General features: G+C 35.1%; 1 protein-coding gene across 1 annotated transcript in view; it reads right to left on the bottom strand.

Annotated features, from left to right (window-relative positions):
* BICD1 (BICD cargo adaptor 1) overlaps positions 1-20,633 on the bottom strand; it is a 135,895-nt gene that overhangs the window by 36,775 nt on the left and 78,487 nt on the right. Inside the window, exon 7 of the mRNA XM_036760796.1 lies at positions 18,514-18,721. Within this exon, the coding sequence (XP_036616691.1) occupies positions 18,514-18,721 (208 nt within the window). The remainder of the gene's footprint in view (positions 1-18,513; positions 18,722-20,633) is intronic.

Here is a 20,633-nt window from a genome sequence, read left to right as displayed (position 1 = left end):
AATACAGTCTGCTTACTTACCAAATTATTTCTGAAAACTGCAATTTGAGGATTTAAAGAAACTATCATTTAATGTGGGACTTATACCCACCCAAAATTTATACATGCAATATTAAATGAACAAGAGAAAGGCTTCCAGTGGTTTGGGTAGATTCCTAACACAGGAAGAGAAGGTGTGGACATATTTTGGTGTGAAGATCTACAAGGGGAGAAGATCACAGAATGTCAGAGTTGAAAGGAGCTCCAGCAGCCGTCTAGTCCAATTCATTTTCTACTAAATAATCTACACTATAGCATAATGATTAAATCATCATCTAGCCTCTGCTTCAACATCCTGGATGAGGATGAGCCTACTATCTTGGGTAAGTAGGTGGTACAGTGGATAAAGCAATGGGCCTAGAGTTAGGAAGATACAACTATATGATTACTCACACTGATGAGATCATGTATCCATTGAAGCATTATTCTAGAAGGAACAAATGGGATAAGATGTAGAAAAAAAGGAGAATTCTTAAAGATCTAGGAAATTTTTCCCCAGATTTTGGCATAGGCTTCCTTTGCCAGAAGCAGATATTTTAGACAAGTATAGAAAAAAGAAAAAAAGGGTAGTAGAAATGGTGATAATAAGGTAATTGTTATCTTGAAACTTGCTTATTTCAGCAGAAAGAATGGACATTAGATTTGTGAGTTTTAAACAATGAAAAAGCATATAGTTGTAAAAAGTCCAAAAAAACCCAGGAATTAACATATCTTGTTCAAATCTTATTGAAATCCAGCTTCAGACATGTACTAGCTATGTGAGTGGGCAGTCACTAAACCATTATTTGCCTTGGTTTCCTCATAGGGATAATAATAGCACTACCTTTTGTTTTTTTGTAGGTGAGAAGGCAGGGCAATTGGGGTTAAGTGACTTGCCCAAGGTCACACAGCTAGTAAGTGTGTCAAGTTTTTGAGGCCATTTTTGAACTCAGGTCCTCCTGACTCCAGGGCCAGTGCTCTACTCACTGCACCACCTCACTCCCCCTAAATAGCACTACCTTACAGGGTTGTTACTGAGGATCAAATGAGATAATATTTGTAAGGTATTTAGCAAAGTGCCTGACATACAGTAGGTGCTATGTAAATGCATATTTCCTTGCTCTCATTTTACTTCTGGATAGTTCCCATTGCTCAGAAGGCTTTCCTGGCAGCAAAGCTGAATGTGTACCTATACAGCTTCCACCCAATGCTCCCTGCTCTGCCCGCTGGGACCAAACAGTTGGATTTCTTCTCCAAAGGACAGCCTGTTTAATAACTAAAGACAGCTAAAATTCCATCCCTTCTCCAGGCTAAACATCTCCAGTTCCTTCAACAGATTCTCACATGGCCTGGTCTCAAGGCCCTCCACCATTCTGGTATCTTTTCTCTGAACATTCTCCATCCTATCAAAAGCCTGCCCAAACTTCTTCATCCAGAACTGAACCCAATACTCTCAAATATGGCCCTTACATGGTCTCATATGGAGTCTACTAAACCATCCAGATCTTTTTTTGGGACAAACTCATTCCCTAAACACACCTCTCCCACCTTATATTTATGAAATAGATTTTTTAAACCAATGTGTACTTTGCATTTATCTCTATTAAATTTCATCATATTAGATTTAGCCCAGTATTTTGGTTGTCAGTTCTTTTTGGATCCTTATTGTACCTTCCAATGTGTTAACAATTCCTTCCAGTTTTGTGCCATTTCCAAATCTGATAAGGATGCCATTTATGCCTTTATCTAATTAATGAAAATGATAAAAAATTGCAAAATCAAAAACAGATCCCTGGGATGCTTCACTATATGTCTTCTTCCAAGCTGACTTGAAATTATTATTATTACTTTTTAGTCCACAGGTCCAACTAGTTGAATCTACCTAATTCCCACATCCCTCCACCTTTTCCAGAAGAATATCATGAGATATTTTACCAAATGCTTTGCTAAAATTGAGGGACACTATATGATTACTCATAATGATGAGATCAGGCATCCATTGAAGCATAATTCAAGAAGAAACTTAAAAGAGATAAGATGTGGGAAAAAAGGAGAATTCTTAAAGATGTAGGAAAAGTTGTCCCCAAATTCTGGCACAAGTTTCCTTTTCCAGAAGTGAGTATTTTAGACAAGTATAGAAAAAAACAAAGGTAGCAGAAATGGAGATAATAAAGTAATTGTTATCTTGAAACCTGCTTATTTTAGCAGAAAGAATATGCATTATACTTGTGAGGTTTGAAAGGTAAAAAGCACATAGATGTAAAGATTCCAAAAACCCCAGGAATTAGCACACCTTGTTAATAGTATACTAGTGGTACTCTCTGCTTGTACTTGAGTATCAGTTACAAAGACACATGTTTCAAGTTAAAGTTTTACATTACAGCCTATTAATCTAGGAGAAGGAAAGCATTGGAAGGTTTTTTCAGCAAAACTTTTATCATAGTTACCTATGAACCTCTTCCTTTGTTTTCTTCTGTGACTCCTTTGCCTTACTATATGTATTCTCATTTAGACACTCATTCACTTGAATACCACCTCAACCAGAAATAATCTTTTTCTCCATACTCCATATGGCACTTCATGCCTACAACACTCATAGCTACTTTGTATGGCAAATTTTCATATGTGAATTATCTCACTAATAAAACTGCATAATATCCTTGAAAAGAGAAACTATCTTGCACTTTTTACTATCCTTCATAGCATAGGACCAGGCATACTGCCCCATATCCAATAAGTCCACCTGAGAGCATAAGCCAGTAATGATAACAATCTATTTGAAGATACTTTAGTTGGTATTAGTGCTAGAACCACATTGTGGCATTTGGGGATTTTGCCATATTTAGTTTTGCCTGGGCCCAGATGGAAGTTTTCTTATCTTCACTTAATTATGTAATTAATGCACTTAATGACTCATTCTAGGTTTCCATTGGCATATTTGTATTTTTACATATAGATCTAGTTTAGAGAATGGTCTGTTCTCTATTTATAAGCCTGCCTATTTTCATGGCAATATTTTCTAGCAATAGAGAGAAATAAAGGAGATCCTGTTCTACAAAGATTCTAAAAAGTTAAAATGTTAATTTAGCTTTACAGCCAAAGATCATTACTATTCAATTGCCAGCAAGAACGTGAACTCAAGAGCACATATTATATCTGTGATATTCTTTGGCATATCTTCTGATGCATATTATTTCTTTTTTCTGGGATTGATTGTGTGCTCTAATTCTCTTTTAGTGCCATGGGCTTATGCTGAATAGCTGTGCAATTTATTTTATGTCTACAGGTCTCAAGCTATTCATCAGCAAAATGAAGAAAATGGACTAGATAAATTCTAAGGTCCCTTTCATTTCTGACATCCTAGTCTATTCCTATTTCACTCCTTCATGATAAAGTTATGTGTGGAAAAAAACAGAATTATTTTAATCTATAATAGGAACATAAATAACTAATTACCATTTTGTTACCAACATACTACTTTATTTGTTGGCTCAGATGCTTTTTCATTGTTATTATTTATATTAATATTGTATCAAAAGCCATGAATAAAGAGTAATTCCTCACTGAATCTACACAAATGCTTAATATCAAGTTAGTAAATGAACAGAAATATTAATGGAGAGAAGAAAAAAATTCTCTTGGCAGTATCAATCAGTATATTAAAATATTCACAAAGTCCTAAGCCCTTTCCAGATATACATTAAAATGTAAAAAGAACAACCCAGTAAAGGATATAGAAAACAGGAATAAGAAAAGATTGAGATATGAACATTTGCATTAAATTGATTGGGTTAGCAATGATACTATGAAGTAAGAAAAATTAAGAATAAGAAAAATTATAATTTTTAGTTCTATGAAACAAATTTAAATGGAGCTCAGAAACATGACTAATTTTTTTAAAAAGCTTGTAACATTTTATATGCCAAAGCTTGATATATATTGTCCTATCTTTTTCAAGTATGTCAAGTACACCAATTAATGTCAGTTTCTGTGAAATTGTTGATAAGAATAAAGCAAAATTTCCAGGTTTCCAAGTATAACCTACCAAATTATACCAATAGACTCTTTTTAGCCACAGCTTTGCATCTGTATTCAATGATAATTAACTTGCTACAGAATATTTTTATTCTCTCACTGTTTAAAAGAAGCCATCATTCAAGAAGTTGCAATAACCTTTCCAAAAATGATAAAGATAGGGATTAGTGATACATTCTCCAGAGTGTCCTTGTGTTTTGCAGAATTTATTACATTAATGCAAAAGTATTTTTGAAATGTATCCTGCAGAAAAAAACCTAATAAATTTCTGAATGAAAAAACATGCTATGTGCCTCAATTAGGCTGCTAACCAAAGATCAAATGCACACAAAAATGTATTCACCATCATGGAACTGGAGAATAATATATTCCAAGAAACATAAAACATTTTCTTGACTTCTCAATGTTTGCAAGCTACGTGTGAATTTCCATACAACTTCTAAGTTTGTATTTTTTTTCCTGAGAAACATCATATGATAACTGGTTAAACCCAAATCAATTTTCATGAAACAAACTCATTTACTTCAAATATTATAAAAGAGAAATGTTAAAAATCAGCAATCAATTCTCTACTTCGGAAGTTAAACAAATGTTTAAAATATTAACTTGCACTAATGTACACAATTAATTTATCAGAACTGTGATTTATAAAGACTTGAAAGAAAAAAGAGGAAAGGATGAAATATTATTTACAGTGGCACGAAGAGGGAAAAGCACATTTTCTACTTGTGTTTTAGAAGCAGTTCAATTGTTTTCCAACAATAATCCTCAGTTAGAAATTACTTTCTCAAGGACAATGTAACCCAGCTGGCACAGACTTCAATCAAAAGGATATAGGAAGTTGTCTGCTTTTCTCATTAAACAATCAATTGAGAGTAACAGATGAAGACCAGATGTCCTTTTGAAATGTCAGGATTAATATATCACCAGATAGAAATGAAAGAGATTAAAAGGCCAATAATGAACCAAAAATAAAAACACAGAGATGAATTAGACAAATGTAATCGAAGTAAAAATGAAACATACCACTCAAGAAGTGTTTGATTTTCTTTTTAACAACTGAATCATATATATCCTTGAAAAACCACTAAAAATGAGTGGGGTTTTGGGGTGTCATTTAATTGAAAACAAATTTCAGACCTGAAAATTATTTGTAAACTAGATTAAGGATGTCCTTCCTCTCTTACCCTTCTCTCCCCTTACTCTGGTGGGGTTTTTTAAATAAAAAATACTTAAAACTTAATCTATATTTTAAAGAAATCTTGAGGGAAAAAACTATTCCCAATGTTTTTACGAGTTCGTGTCCTCACAAGTACATTAAACTATATGTATCTCATTATAAGTAAACCTGATTTTTATCATTAATAAAAAGAAAAAAAGGGGTGGTTATTTATTTTACAAAAGGATTCTTCATTTTATGAAATAATTTACAATAACAGGCTTCCCAAGTGCATTAAAAATAGGATTTACTGAAATCTGATTTATGTATGACTATACAGGAACACATCTATTGCATAAACTAAGACAATATACACAATTTAGCTTCTTTTGCTATGCTTTTGCTGTACTAGATCATTACAATAGAAAAATGTATTGGCTTAACTGGCTGTACTGGGTTCATACAATGTGTCATTGTCTATAACTTGATGCATGAAATTAAAAAGGCCTTTAGGAGCTGAGGCTGAGAGTAAAAAAACAATAGGCAGGCAAGGTAAGTTTGCTCACAGAAAATGTACAGGGATCTAGGAACTATCTTATAGGGAACAGAGCTTCAAATCACTAAAGTCTCTAGGTCTCATATTCTAGGATTCCAATTAGTCATTGAGCATTCTCTACAGTAATTTCAGAATGCGAGGTTGGGGATGAATTTGATGGAGAAACTGGACTAAGTAAACATTTTCTAATGATTAAAATAGAATATTAGCACTGTAAAAATTTGACAGGGATCAGAGTTGGCATCAAAGGAATTGTGGTGATTTCCAGAAGTCACTCTCCACAACTCTTTATAGCAAGGAAACCAGAAATGTTCAAAATCTGTTGTCATTGTCTTTCACTCCAGATATTAGTACTCTTAGATGAATTTAATATTTATTAATAAGCATAATTTTTATGCTCTCAAACTTCTTCAAAGCTGGTTTTTAAAACTATAGAATACATATCATTTAAATAATGACTTTTGCAGTGATGTGAGGCTGCCAGCTTATATCAACTTGCAAGAGTCAATTGTTTAATTTTCAGTTTAAGAATTTGCATGTTGGAAATCAGCAAACCCAATGAATCTGGGACTAATTTATCATTTTACTGATTGTCTAGACTTAAAAAGTGATGAAGAAAATTTAATAATGCATATTAAACTTAAAAGTACATATTTTTCAGGGAAGCCTGGAAGTTAAAATATTTACCAGCACATTACTGCTTTTAAGACAACCCAGCCCACTTTTTTTAGCTCTAAAGATTGTTTCAAGGAAAAAGTAGGTACTGAGTTCTGGTTTTGAAGCTTGTAAAATTGAAAAACAGATAATCTGCAAAAACAGCTATTCAGTCAAAAGACAAAGAAGAAACGGAAATATCCCAAAACTTAAAGGTCTCTGTCCTTTAGAAAAGACTAATGCCAAACCCAACATGGCTTCTGAACTCAAGTTAAGTTCATATTGTGATTATATCACTCTATAAATGTGTATTTGTTGGATGATTAAGTACTCGAGTAGAAAGTAGTCATTCAAAATATTCTTTACAGGTAACAGGAAAAAGAATAGAATTCAGAAAGTACAATGTCAAGTTGAAAGAAAAAAACTACTTTTTCAGACTTTCTAGCAATATTATAACAGAGGGAAACAACTAAAATAAATAACTGAGCTAGCATGGATTTACAAAGTGAATAGATGACTAAAAGAAATGGCTGTGTGAGATTTATTTCTACAAGTGACACTGGAGTGTAGTATTAGTGTTTTAACGTGGTATATTTGTAATTTATGTAATTAGCTCATCTAGCAGATTATTAGTTCTTTGTTATTTTAAAAAGCCTACATTTAATTGTCATAGGAGGTAACATATGTAAGGCAGGTAGATGAATCTTCCAATCAACTTGACAATATTACATGGCATGATTGAGGCATCTAGAAAGTACTTCCTCATGTAGTATAGGCATGCCCACTAGTACCTTGCTAATTAGACACAGGAACTCAAGATTATTGGTTGACTAAGGCAAAGGAGAATTGATTTTTATGGTTTATAAAAGTAATCTAACAATCCAACATGCTCTCTCTATCTCTCTGCATATCCCTCTCTGTCTATATCTATGTCTCTCTCTGTCTGTCTTCTCTGTGAGTCCCATTAGGGGACTAATTAGGTGACCAATCAACAAATATTTGTTAAGTGTCTATTATGTGCTAAGCATTGTGCAACTAGGTGGTAGAGTACGCAGAGCACTGGCCATAGAATTGGGAAGACTCATCTTTGTGAGTTCAAATTCAGCCTCAGACACTTAATAGTAGTATGATCCTTGGCAAGTCACTTAACCCTGTTTACCTCATTTTCCTCAACTGTAAAATGAGCTGGAGAAGGAAATGGCAAACCATTTCAGTATCTTTGCCAAGAAAACCCCAGTGGAGCCATAAAGAGTCAGACATGACTGAAAATGACTGACTAACAACATTGTGCTAAGCTCTGTGGATAAAAAGACAAAGTTGAAAAAGACCTATCCTCCAGGAGCTTTTATTCTAATGGGGAAAGCAACATGTACATATAGAAGTATATAAGGAATATATACAAAATAAATACAAGGTAGTTACGGGGAAGGAAGGCATTAGCAGTTGAAGGGATTAGGAAAGGTTTCATGCAGAAGGTAATGCTTGAGCTGAACTATGAAGGAAGCCAGAGGTTCCAAGAGGGGGAGGTGAAAAGGGAGAATTAATACAAAGGTACAGAGATGAAAGGTGTTATGTTTACATCTTCTCTACATTTTAGAGTCTTAGAGAGTGGCCTGGGGTCCTGAGACATTAAATGACTTACAAGGTTTTCACAGCCAAAATAATGGGGCTTGAACCCAGGTCCTCCTGGATCGCTGCCTTGTCATGGTGGAGGGGCCTGCATAGTTCAATGAAACTATGAGCTATGCTGTGCAAGGTTACACCAAAATGGCTAGGTCATATTGGAGAGTTCTGACAAAAGTGGCAAACCACTTCAGAATCTTTACCAAGAAAACCCCAAAGACAATATTAAAATGATAAAAGACATGACATTGGAAGATGAGCCCCTCAGAGCTAAAGGTGTCTAATATGCTACTGAGGAAGAGTGGAGGACAACTACAAGTAGCTCCAGTACTAATGAAGCAGCTGGGCCAAAGCTATAAGGAAGATCAGTTGTGGAGGTGTCTGGTGATTAAAGAAAAGTCTGATGCTATAAAGGTCAATCTTACCTAGAACCTGAAATATAAGATCTATGAACCAAAATAAGCTGAATGTGGTCAAACGAGTTGGAGAGATTAAACATTGATATCTTAGGCGTTAGTTAATTTAAATGGACAAGAATAAATGAATTAAATTCAGGTGATCATTGCATATGCTACTGTGGTGAAGAAATCTCTTAGAAGAAATGGAATAGCCCTCATAGTAAAAGAGTAAGAAAAGCAGTACTGGGGTATAATCTCAAAAAGGACAGAATGATATCTCTTCAAATCCAAGGTGAACATCACAGTAATATGAGTCTATGCTCCAACCACAGATGTCAAAGAGGCCAAAGTTGATCAGTTCTATGAAGACCTAAAACATCGTCTAGAAATAACACCAAAAAGAGAAGTCAAATTCATCATAGGGGATTGGAATGCTAATGTAGGAAACCAAAAGATAACTCAAATAACAGGCAAGTTTGGCTTTCAAATACTAAATGAAGCAGGGCAGGGACTAATAGAGTTTTGTTAAGATAGCTCACTGATCATAGCAAACACTCCTTTTCAACAATACAAAAAGTGACTCTACACATGGATATCAACAGACAGTCAATATAGAAATTAGATTGATTATATACAGTTCAGCCAAAGGTGGAGAAGCTCTACATGGTCAGTTAAAACAAGACCTGATTCTGACAGTAGTTTGGATTATGAGCTTCTTATTGCAAAATTCAGACAAACTTAAGAAAACACAGAAAACTAACAGACCACATAGATATGACCTAAGTAATATTCCTTATGAATATGAAGTGAAAGTGATAAATAGATTTAAGGGATTAGATCTGGTAGAGTGCTTGAATAACTATGGACAGAGGTTTACAATATTGTGCAGGAGCAGCAACAAAAAACATCTCAAAGAAAAAGAATAGCAAGAAAGCAAAATGGCTGTTTGATAAAGCTTTACAAATAATTGAGGAAAGAAAGAAAGCAAAAGGTAAAGGAGAAAGGTAAAGATATACTCAATTGAGTACAGAATTCCAGAGAATAGGAAGGAGAGGTAAGATTTTCTTAAAGAACAATGCAAAGAAATAGAAGAAAACTATAGAACAGGAAAGATAAAACATCTCTTCAAAAATAATTAAAGATACCAAGGGCATGTTTCATGCAAAAGTGGGCATGACAAAAGATAAAAAATGGTAGTGTGACTTAACAGAAGAAGAAGAGATAAAGAAGAGGTGGAAAGAATAGATGAAAGAACTATAGGAGAAAGATTATATCTATATCACATTACCCACATTACTTATAACCACAATGGTACGTTACTGATCTAGAGCCAGATATCCTGGAGAATGAAGTCAAGTGGGTCTTGGGAAGTATTACTAACAATGAGGCTAGTTGAAGTGATAGAATTCCAGGTGAGATGTTTAAAATCATAAAAGATTATGCTGTTAAAATGTTGCATTCAATATGCCAGCAAATTTGGAAAACTTAACAGTGGCCACTGGATTAAAAAAGATCAGTTTATGTCCTAATTCTAAAGAAGGGCAATGCTAAGGAATGTTCAAATTACCAAATAATTGCACTTATTTTATACACTATCAAGGTTATGCTTAAGATTCTTCAAGCTAGGCTTCAGCAATATATGAACCAAGCATCACCAGAAGAGCAGGCTCGTTTTTGACAATGCCGAGGAACTAGAGATCAAATTGGCAACATTTACTGGATTATGGACAAAGCAATGGAGTTCCAGAAAAACATCTACTTCTGCTTTGTTGACTACACTAAAGTCTTTGACTGTGTGGATCCTAACAAAATGTGGCAAGTCCTCAAAGCGAAAGGAGTTCCAGATCATCTTATCTGTCTCCTGAGGAACCTGTACGCAGACCAAGAAGCAACAGTTAGAACAACTGATTGGTTTAAGATTGGATGAAGTTATATGTTGTCACCTTATTTTTTTTAACTTATATGTGGAGTACACTGTAGGAAATGCCAAGCTAGATGAATCAAAAGTCAGAATTAAGGTTGCTGGATATTTCAGATATACAAATGATACTACTCTGATGGCAGAAAGTGAAGAGGAATTAAGAAGCCTCTTGGAGGGTCAAAGAGGAGAACGTAAAAGCTGGCTTGAAGCTTAATATCAAAAAAACTAAGATCTTGGCAGCTGGCCCCATCATTTCCTAGCAGATAGAAGGGAGAGAAATGGAAGCAATGTCAGATTTTATATTCTTGGGCTCAAATTTTACTGCATATGCTGACGACAGCCATAAAATTAAAAGACGCTTGCTCATTGGAAGGAAAGCTATGGCAACTCTGGACAACATACTAAAAAGCAGAGACATCACCTTGCCAACAAACAAAGTTATGGTTTTTCCAGTAGTAATGTATGGCTGTGAGAGCTGGACTATAAGCAAAGCGGAGTACCACAGAATCAACATTTTGTGGTAATGAAGACTTCTGAGAGTCCCTTGAGTAGCACAATCAAATCAGCCAATAGTTAAAGAAATTAATTCAGGCTATTCACTGAAAGATGAAATACCAAAGCCAAAGTTTAAATACTTTGGCCACATAATGAGAAGACAAGATGTATCAGATTAAAAAGACCTCTTGTTGGTGAAGATTGAAGGCAAAAGGAAAAGGGGATGACAGAGAATGAGATGGATAGATGGTGTCATGGAAACAATGAATATGAACTTGGAAAGACTTTGAGAAATAGTAGAGGAGACAAAGGCCTGGCATGCTGTGGTCCTTGGGGTCATGAGGTGTCAGACACAACTGAATGACTGAACAACTTCCTGAATTCTGAGGCTTGTTTTCTAATCATCATGCAAGAGATGTCAAACAAGTGCCTCATGTCACCCACAACACTTCAAAGTACAGCCAGAACCAAATTAAAATATAATCAGAAAATATTTAACAAAATAAATGAAAATACAATAAAACACAGATAATATCAATATGTGGTTTCCTAAGTCAATATACATCCTGGAGGTATTGTTATGTGTGCTTAAGTGGCCCCTGTTTCTATTTGAGTTTGAGACTACCACATTATGTCACATTGCTTTTTTTTGTTTTGTTTGTTTTTTCTTTTTGGAGGGGGAAAGGCAAGGCAATTGAGGTTAAGTGACTTGCCCAAGGTCACACAGCTAGTAAATGTGTCAATTGTCTGAGGCTGGATTTGTACTCAGGTCCTCCTGACTCCAGGGCTGATGCTCTACTCACTGTACCACCTAGCTGCCCCAGACACACTGCTTTTAAACCTAAATGATATCTTAATAAGAGTTAAGAGTATAGTGAAGGATTTTTTTAACCAAACATATGGTTTCATTGCTATGGGGAACTATACTCAAAGTCATTCTACCTTGATAGAAACTACTAGCATTTGTGAAAACATTTAACAGTTAACAAAATGACTTAGAGCTGGGGAAAATATAACAACTTAGCTATATAGCATAGAAAAAATACTCAGCAAGAATACAGCACTTAGCTTGGGTAGTTATGAGCCACTGTCATCACCAAACAGAAACTCATCTGGTTAAAGTTTCTTATCAGGTTTCCACTATGGTGTTAAGAAGGGAGGGTCTGATGACTTGGGCTGCTAGTTAAAAGGGTCTTGATTTCATGTGGGTGGGGCTCTTTTATCTCTTAAATGACCATGAAGACAAATCAGAGCCTTGAGCCTTAGTCTCCTGAGCAATCAAATGTTAAGGCCAATTTCAAACCTTTTTTAAGGAAAAGATCTAGTCTGGCCCTCATGGTAGGAGATACTGGTAGATATTTCTCCTCTACAAGTCACATGAATATAATAAAAATGATGATACTACTTAATGTGATTCATAGATTTAGTACTATACTCATCAAGCTACCAAGGAAATATTTTGTATAGCTAGAAAAATAATAGCAAAATTTATTTGGAGGAAGAAAACATTTACAATGCAAGGGAAATAAAAAATTAGGCATATAATGGGAATAGGACTTTCAGATCTCAAAGAACATAATAAAGCAGTAATCATTGAAAACTATTGGGTACTGATTAAAACCTAGAAAAGTAGATCAATGAAACAGATTAGAAAAATAAGGAAAAATCAGAAATAATTTAACTAAATAATTCACTATTTTATAAACCCAAGAAAATAAAAACTCCCCATTTAATAAGAAAATCAGGGAAAAGTAGAAAGTAGTTTGAAAAAAATAAGGGTTGGATAAGCACAATTTACACCATATACAATAACAAGCTCAAAATGGGTTCCCAATACTAATATTAAAAATAAGTAAATGAAAACTCGATCAGGTACCTTTCTTTTTTCTTTTTTTTTTTGGCGGGGGGAAAGGCAGGGCAATTGGGGTTAACAAACTTGACCAAAGTCACACAGCTAGTAAGTGTTTCAAGTGTCTGAGGCCAGAACTCAGGTTCTCCTGACTCCAGGGCCAGCACTGTACTCACTGCACCACCTAGCTGCCCCAATCATCTACCTTTCACAACTATGGTTATAGGGGTAATATCTCTCTCCCTTCAAAAGGGAGATAATCACAAAATAGAAAATAATTTACAATGAATGCCATAAAAACATTTGCACTAAAAAAATGAATGCAATGAGAAAACTCTGATATCTAAATTATATAAGGAACTAACAAATACATATAACATATTCATACACATAACAGTTCTCAAAAGAATTGTAAACTCTTATGAAAATTTCTCCAGATCACTCATAATAAAAGAAATTAAAACGAATTCTGGGGTTTCACCTGATTTCTAGCAAACTGGCAAAGATGACAAAAGCTAGTAGTAATGTTGGAGGGTTGTGGTAAGATAGGTATATTGATCCACTGTTGGTGGAGCTGTCAATTGGTCCAACAACTGAAGGAAGCAATTTGGAATTATGTTAAGTGACCAAAATGTCCATAATATAAGAGAGATGCCACTGCTACAAATATACCCCAAGGAAGTTAAAGATAGAAACTATATATAAATATAGAAAGAAACTACTACATTTATAATATTTATAGCACCCCCTCCTTTTAAAAAAAATTCAGTCTTGTTTTCAATTTTGAACTCTTTCATCTCCTGCCCAACACACTGAGAAGGCAAGAAAAACAAAACTCCTTACAATTGCATAAAGTGAAACAAAACAAATGACCACATTAGTGATATCTAAAAAAGAAAGAAAAAGAAAATATATTTCAATATGTATTCCAAGTTCATCAGCTCTCAGATGTTTAGCATGTTTCATCATGAGCCCTTTGGAGCTGTGGCTGGTTATTTTGTTAATAAAAGTTCCTTAGTCTTTCCAAATTGATTATCTTAACAATATTTCTCTTATTGTATAAATTGATTTCTTGGCTCTGCTCACTTCACTTTACATAAGTTCATAAAAGTCTTCTCAGGTTCTTCTGAAACCATCCCTTTCATTATTACTTATAGGATAACAGTATTTCATCATATTCATATACCATAATTTGTTCACTCAATCCCCAATTGGTAGGCATCCCCTCAGTTTCTAATTCTTTGCCATCACAAAAAGAACTGCCATAAATATTTTTGAACATAGGAGTCCTTTACCTTTTTCTTTGATTTCTTTGGGATAGAGACCTAGTAACAGGATTATTGAGTCAAAGAGGACAGTTTAATAGCCATTGGGCATAGTTCCAAACTGTTTTCCAGAATGGTTGAACCAAATAGTTTACAGATCCACAAACGTACATAGTATACCTGTCTTCCCACGTCCACTCCAGAATTTGTCATTTTCCTTTTTTCTCATCTTAACTAATCTAGTAGGTATAAGATGATACCTCAGAGTTGCTTTAATTTGCATTTCTTTAATTATTTGTGATTTAGAACCTTTTTTTAAATATGGCTATTGATAATTTGGATTTCTTTCTCTGAAAAACACATATTCATATTCTTTGACCATTTATTAATAGTGAAATAACTTTTATTCTTATAAATTTGTTTCAGTTCCCCATATATCTTAGAAATATACCTTTCCCATAGAAACTTGCTGAAAAGATTTTTCCCCTAGTTTCCTGATTTTCTTCTAATTTTAGCAATACTACTTTTATTTGTACAAGCTTTTATATTTTATGAAATTAAAATTATCCATTTAACTTCCTGTGAACCTCTATATCTCTTGTTTGGACGTGAACTCCTCCTCTATCCATAAATCTGACAGGCAATTTCTTCCATGATCCACTAATTTGCTTATATCACCTTTTAGGTCTATATTATGCTGGTATCCAGTATGAGATATTAGTTTTTACTAGTTTCTGCCAGACTACTTTCCATTTTCCTTTCTGTTTCCTTTTTTTTGTTCTTTGGCAGGGCAATTGGGGTTACGTGATTTGCCCAAGGTCACACAGCTAGTACATGTGTCAAGTGTCTGAGGCTAGATTTGAACTCAGGTCCTCCTGACTCCAGGGCCGGTGCTGTATTCACTGAGGCACCTAGCTGCCCCTACTTTCCATTTTTCCAAACAGTTTTTGTACAATAGTGAGTTCTTACCCCAATAGCTGTGATCTTTAGGTTTATCAAACAAGAGGTTACTGTATATTTATTGTATATCTAAAAGGTCACAACAGACAATGACTACAGCCATGAAATTAAAAGATGCTTGCTCTTTGGAAGGAAAGCTATGGCAGATCTGGACTGCATACAAAAAAGCAGAGACATCACCTTTGCAATAAAGTGAAGTGCCCCAGAGAACTGGGGCTAAAAGCACAGAAGATATACCTATCAAACTTGCAGATGGTGCACAAGGAGGGACAGCTCACATGTTTCCTCATATGCAAAATAAGGGTAAAGGAGTCTCTGAGGACCCTTCCAGCTCTGGATATATATTGTGTGCCAGAGTCGGACTCCAAAGGAGATCTTAATAGGCTACAAAGCTGAGCCAAATCAAATGGAATAAAATGTAATAGAAAAAAAAACAAAATTTTGGGATTAGGAAACCAACTTCATAAGTACAAGATGAGGGAGTTATAGCTAGCTAGCAGTATGACATAAAAAGATCTAGGTATTTTGGTATACTATAAGCTCACTAGAAATCAGCAGTATGTTCTCTATTAACTGTGCAAAGAAAGGCTTAACTTTCAGAATAGGAGGGAAAGTACACAAAATCTTCTCAGTCCTCAATAGATCATATCTGGAATACTGTGGCAAGTTCTGGATACCACAGATTAGGATGGATAAACAGTTGAGCATCAAGAGGAGGGTAATTAGGATGGTAAAGAGACTTAAGATCATGTCATATGAAGACTAGCTGAAGAAACTGGGGAGTTTTTTTTAGCTTGAAGGAGAAAACTTGAAGGAGACATGATAGCTACCTTCAAGTATTTGAAAGGCTGTCATGTGGAAGAGGGATTAGACTTGTTCTGTTGGATCTAGGAGGCAAGACTAGGAAGAATGGATGGAAGTTACACAGAAGCAGATTTTAGCCTGATGTAAGGAAAAACTTCTTAATGATTTGTGGTTTTGAATGAACTGTCTTGAGAGTAAGTTTTCCCTTACTAGAAGGAATGGCTGGATTACTATTAATCAGGGTTATTGTAGGGGAAGTGGGATTCTTCAGGCATGAGTAGGATTTGATGGCATCTGGTGTCCCTTCCAACTTCTTAGATCCTACTTATAAATTCATACTGAAGTGTATGATTCTATAAGGTTCTTTTAACCTTTTTATTTGTTTCCCAATTAAGGTGTATAAAATGGTTAAGTTATCATTTGAAAGTAATACTTCAACATTAGTTTCATTTTCCTTGGAAATCTGAATCAATTTTTTGTCGTTGTATAATAGAGCAATGCTTTCATTGTTTTAGGTGCATCACATCTCTTCTTCTTTCACAATGGAGGGACTATACATCAGTGACATCATAGGATCAAAAATTTAGAAATGTAATGTGATTTAAAGGTCTTCTAGGTTAATCTCTTCATTTGATGCAAGAGAAAATTGGGTTTAGAGAGGGGAAGTGACTTGCCCAAGGTCACAGTGGTAGAGCTGGGATTTGAACCCAGTCTCTCTAACTTTAAATCTAGTTCTCTTCCTCTTATACAATGCTTATAAAATGTAATAACAATGATCTAGCCTTCTGATATCAAAAAGTGACATCTTGATCAAGTAGTTGATTTCAGTTATATTCAACATATTCCTTTAAAAATATGTCTTTATTATTCATTTCCCCAGATTTCTGGGAAGTATTACTTTCACTCATATTTCTTGTTTGGCCTCTTCTCCTTAGTGATATTTAAATTAACATTCAAAATGATGAAATTTAAAGTCAGCTGTGAGTATTTTAGTAGCCTCAAATCAAATAATAGCTTTGCCTTGAAAAAACACTTGCCAAGCCAAGTGAACCTGAGAGTAAATGGGCTTTCTAGAATTTTTGTTTGATTTTGTTCAGTATTTGAGGAAAATTTTTGATTCAATATGAAAGGATATGGAACATAAAAGGGCTTTTGATAAGATGCATCCTACTATTGAATTTTCACAAAAAATAATGCACCAAAATTTTATCTCATTAGCTACCAAACTATATAGTGATGTATCCTACATTGTGTCTATGACCAACTCTATTCTGTGGCAAAAGACACACCTTTTACATACATCTTTTCTCCCAACTATAATTTCCTACCCTCAGCTATTAAAAATAACTTCTAGAACTTCTGGGAGTTCTCTTCTGGCAATGAGTAAAACAGAGGGAACACAAAACTACAATGATGTAGTCCTTTTAAAGGTGAGAGATTCAAGATTTATCTAAGTCAGAGCATGTGTGGAATTGGGCATGTTTGGATGGGAGTAGAAATTAGCCTTTTCAATTTATTATTTGTATCACATGCACCCAAGGAAAAAGTGTTTACCTGGTGGTGCCACAGTTAACCTTTTTTCCTTGCTGAGCCGGTACCCTTGGATGAATTCACTCAGGGAAGGGGGGCCCCTCAGAAGAAATGATTCTGTGGAGGTGGGATCAGGGGGGACTCTTAATAAATGCTGTTGGTAGAAAGCCCCTGAAGTCCTGGGATGGTTCTGATCACAAAGGGAAGGTGAAAATTGTCTTGCAGGAGATCCAAGAAAAATACATATAGAAAACAAAAGAGTTTTACTTTAATTACCTTTCAATACCTTATGAGTGACAACATCATTTTCATTGGGATTTAATTTGTTGAACATGAAAAGCAAGTAGTTTTTCTAACTTCTTTTGTTTCCAGTACAGGACACAACCATGTTTTATAAGCTCTTCTGGGTCAAAGAAGAGATTCATTTCAAGGTAGTCAGGTTGGGTCTCCGAAGATACTCCTAGCATCTGACTGTGTATTAATGACCCCTAAAATGAATTTTTTTTACTGTGACTGAAAATATACATTCAAGACTCTCTGGCTGAAGGTCGCAAATTCCGGTCACTAAGTAACGTACAATTAAATTTCTTTGATGAAAAATTCACCGTGTGAATAAATATGTACTGCTTGAATACTGAAAGTATCTATTTCATTTTAACTAGACACAGACATTCTCTTTTAGCCAGCCATCATTTTTAGCAATATGAACAAAAGTTTTCAAAAAGAACAAGTTTGTGTGCTTGTCTCAAAGAAAAGAAAACAGCCAAGTAGCTCAGTTATTGCACATTTTGCATTTGGGGTTTCAACACATCTAGAGGTCCATATTTCTTCATTTATGAGAGTAACAGTTTTTTCTCTCATTTTTAACTCTTTTTGGGGAGGAAAAATTACATTCATGCAAACAGGAAGTAACCAAAAGAACTGACAAGACAGTTAAAAATTATGTTATGATTAGCCAAAGGAGAAATGTAGAAACATAATAATCAGGAATTTTCTTTTTACTTAGATTATCCAACATCCACCCACCTTCTTACTGCCCCTCCCTTTCCTCCCCTAAAAAGAAAATATTGCTGCTTTGAATAGCTTTAACTTAAATTTGGCCACTGCACCATACTGTAAAGATCACTGCATGCATACCTTTTCCTCTGAGTGCCACTGCTGACCAGTATGTTTGGTGGCTGTGAGCCCTGACTATGCAGGAAGAAAGTGTCTATAGTGGGCACGGTGGCTGATGCCTCCCCACTTACTTTAGGGCTGCCGATCTTGTTCTTTCCAAGCTTGCCTTTGCTTCTTCGGGACTGCTCATGGTCAAACTCTAAATCCTCCAGTCGCTGAGTCAAGGCGAGTTTTTGCTGGATGGCCATCCGTAAGAGTGAATTTAGTGTCTTCTTCTCATCCTCCGCAGCTGCTAATTGTCTTTGCATCTCATCCAACTGGGTAACATATTCGTCACATCTGAAATCAAAAGAGAAATGTATTCATGAAAAAAGTTTGGTAAAAGATGATAATGGGAGATATATTTGGACCTTGCTTGATAAATCTAGGATCTTAAGAGCCTGAATATTTTTAACCACAGAGATACGCTGCATGCTCTTTTCTCCTTTTTGATGTCTGAGCTAGAAATACGCATTTATTTTTCTGATCGTACCTATTCTACTTATAAATTGGTGTTGATCAAGTTGTCTTGTAGACTTGAACTGATTTATTTCATGTAGACAGCAATTATGGTATGGATAACTTTACAGAAATGGACTTATCAACTTGAAATTGAGAAAAGACAGTAGGTTTGATGCCTAGTCAATCTTTTTGGCTTGCACTATACAAAAAAACCTATCAGTACATTCATGTAGTGCCAAGGCTAGATTTTGTCACGCAAGATGCCTTACTGCTAAGTTCTAGCTTATTTCTCATTTCCTTTCCCGGGACACTAATGGATGCATCTGACATATAAAGGTTGTGTTTTTGTCTTGTTAAGTCAAGATGCTTCCAAAAGGAAAAACAATGGGAAGAAGCATGGTATGGTGCAAAAAGCACTGGTTCCTGAGTCAGAGGATTTAAGTTCAAATCTCATATTTGATCCTTATTACCTGTATGATCTTGGGCAAATCATTTAACCTCCCTGGGCCTCAGTTTTCTCATCTGTAAAATGAGAGGATTGGCTTAGATGGTTTGTGCCATCTAGGAATCATGCTATACATGCCTGTTTTTTTTTCACAAGGGAAAAAATTTGCATCATTTATGGTCACCTACACTACAAAGTAAATAATATAGATATGTTTTCTGTCTGAGTTTTGAATGGAATTCAATTCAATAGACATTTATTAAACACCTATTTATGCAAGGTACTGAATTAGATGCTAGACACACAAGACAAAAATGAAACAGTACCTAGCCTCAAGGAGTTTATGTTCTGTTGGGGAAATATAATATGGAAGCAGAGATAGGCAGATAGGTGACACAGTGGAGAGAGTGCTGGGCCTGGAGTCAGGAAGTCAGGAAGACCTGAGTTAAAATCCTACCTTAGACACTTATTAGCTGGGTCATCCTGGGCAAATTACTTAAAAAAAAACAAAACAAAACAAACCTCTGTTTGATTCAGTTTCCCCACCTGTAAAATGAGGATAATAAGAGCACCTACATTTCAGAGCTGTTGTGATGATCAAATGAGATCATTGTAAAACCGTTAGCACAGTGCCTGGCACATAGTAAGTGCTATATTACTTATATTTATTAGTATATTATTACTATTATTGTTACAAGCAAAACCAAAAAATTCCAGAAGGGAGGGAGAAAGCATAAGTAACTGAGAGACCTTGCCTGGGGTGTGGGGGGGGAGGTACATCTGAGTTGAGCCTTGAGGGAAGTTTGCAAAATGGAGATGAAGGAGTACATTCCAGGGTTAGAGAGATAGCCTATGCAAAAGCATGAAGATGAAAAATGGAATATCAAGCTTGGCCAAGAGGGAATAGATGAGTTTGCTTGGAATACAGGATATCATAAAGAGTAATATGAAATAAGGCTGGAAATGTTGGTTAGAACCATACTGTGGAGAGGTTATAAAAATGATCCAAATACTAAGCGGGGCATAGCTCTCATATTCAGAGGGAGGTGCAAAAAATATAAAGCATAGTATGGGAGAATAAGTGTGAACTTTTCAGACAAAGGGGAAGGGAAAGGAAACAAGTTGGTAGAATATTTAAGTATGTAACCCAAATATCAATTTTCAAAGTTGCATATCAAGTTACAGTGAAACGTTGTTAAATTTTGATAACAAAGTAATGACAGTTCCATTTAGGAAAAAATAATGAAAGATATAATAATGGTTCTCTGTGCAAATAGTCAAGTAATTCTGCTTCCAAGAGTATTT

This window comes from Trichosurus vulpecula, chromosome 5 (genome assembly GCF_011100635.1).
Source record: "Trichosurus vulpecula isolate mTriVul1 chromosome 5, mTriVul1.pri, whole genome shotgun sequence".
Lineage (NCBI taxonomy): Eukaryota > Metazoa > Chordata > Mammalia > Diprotodontia > Phalangeridae > Trichosurus > Trichosurus vulpecula.
This window is presented reverse-complemented; position numbering and strand designations above follow the sequence as displayed.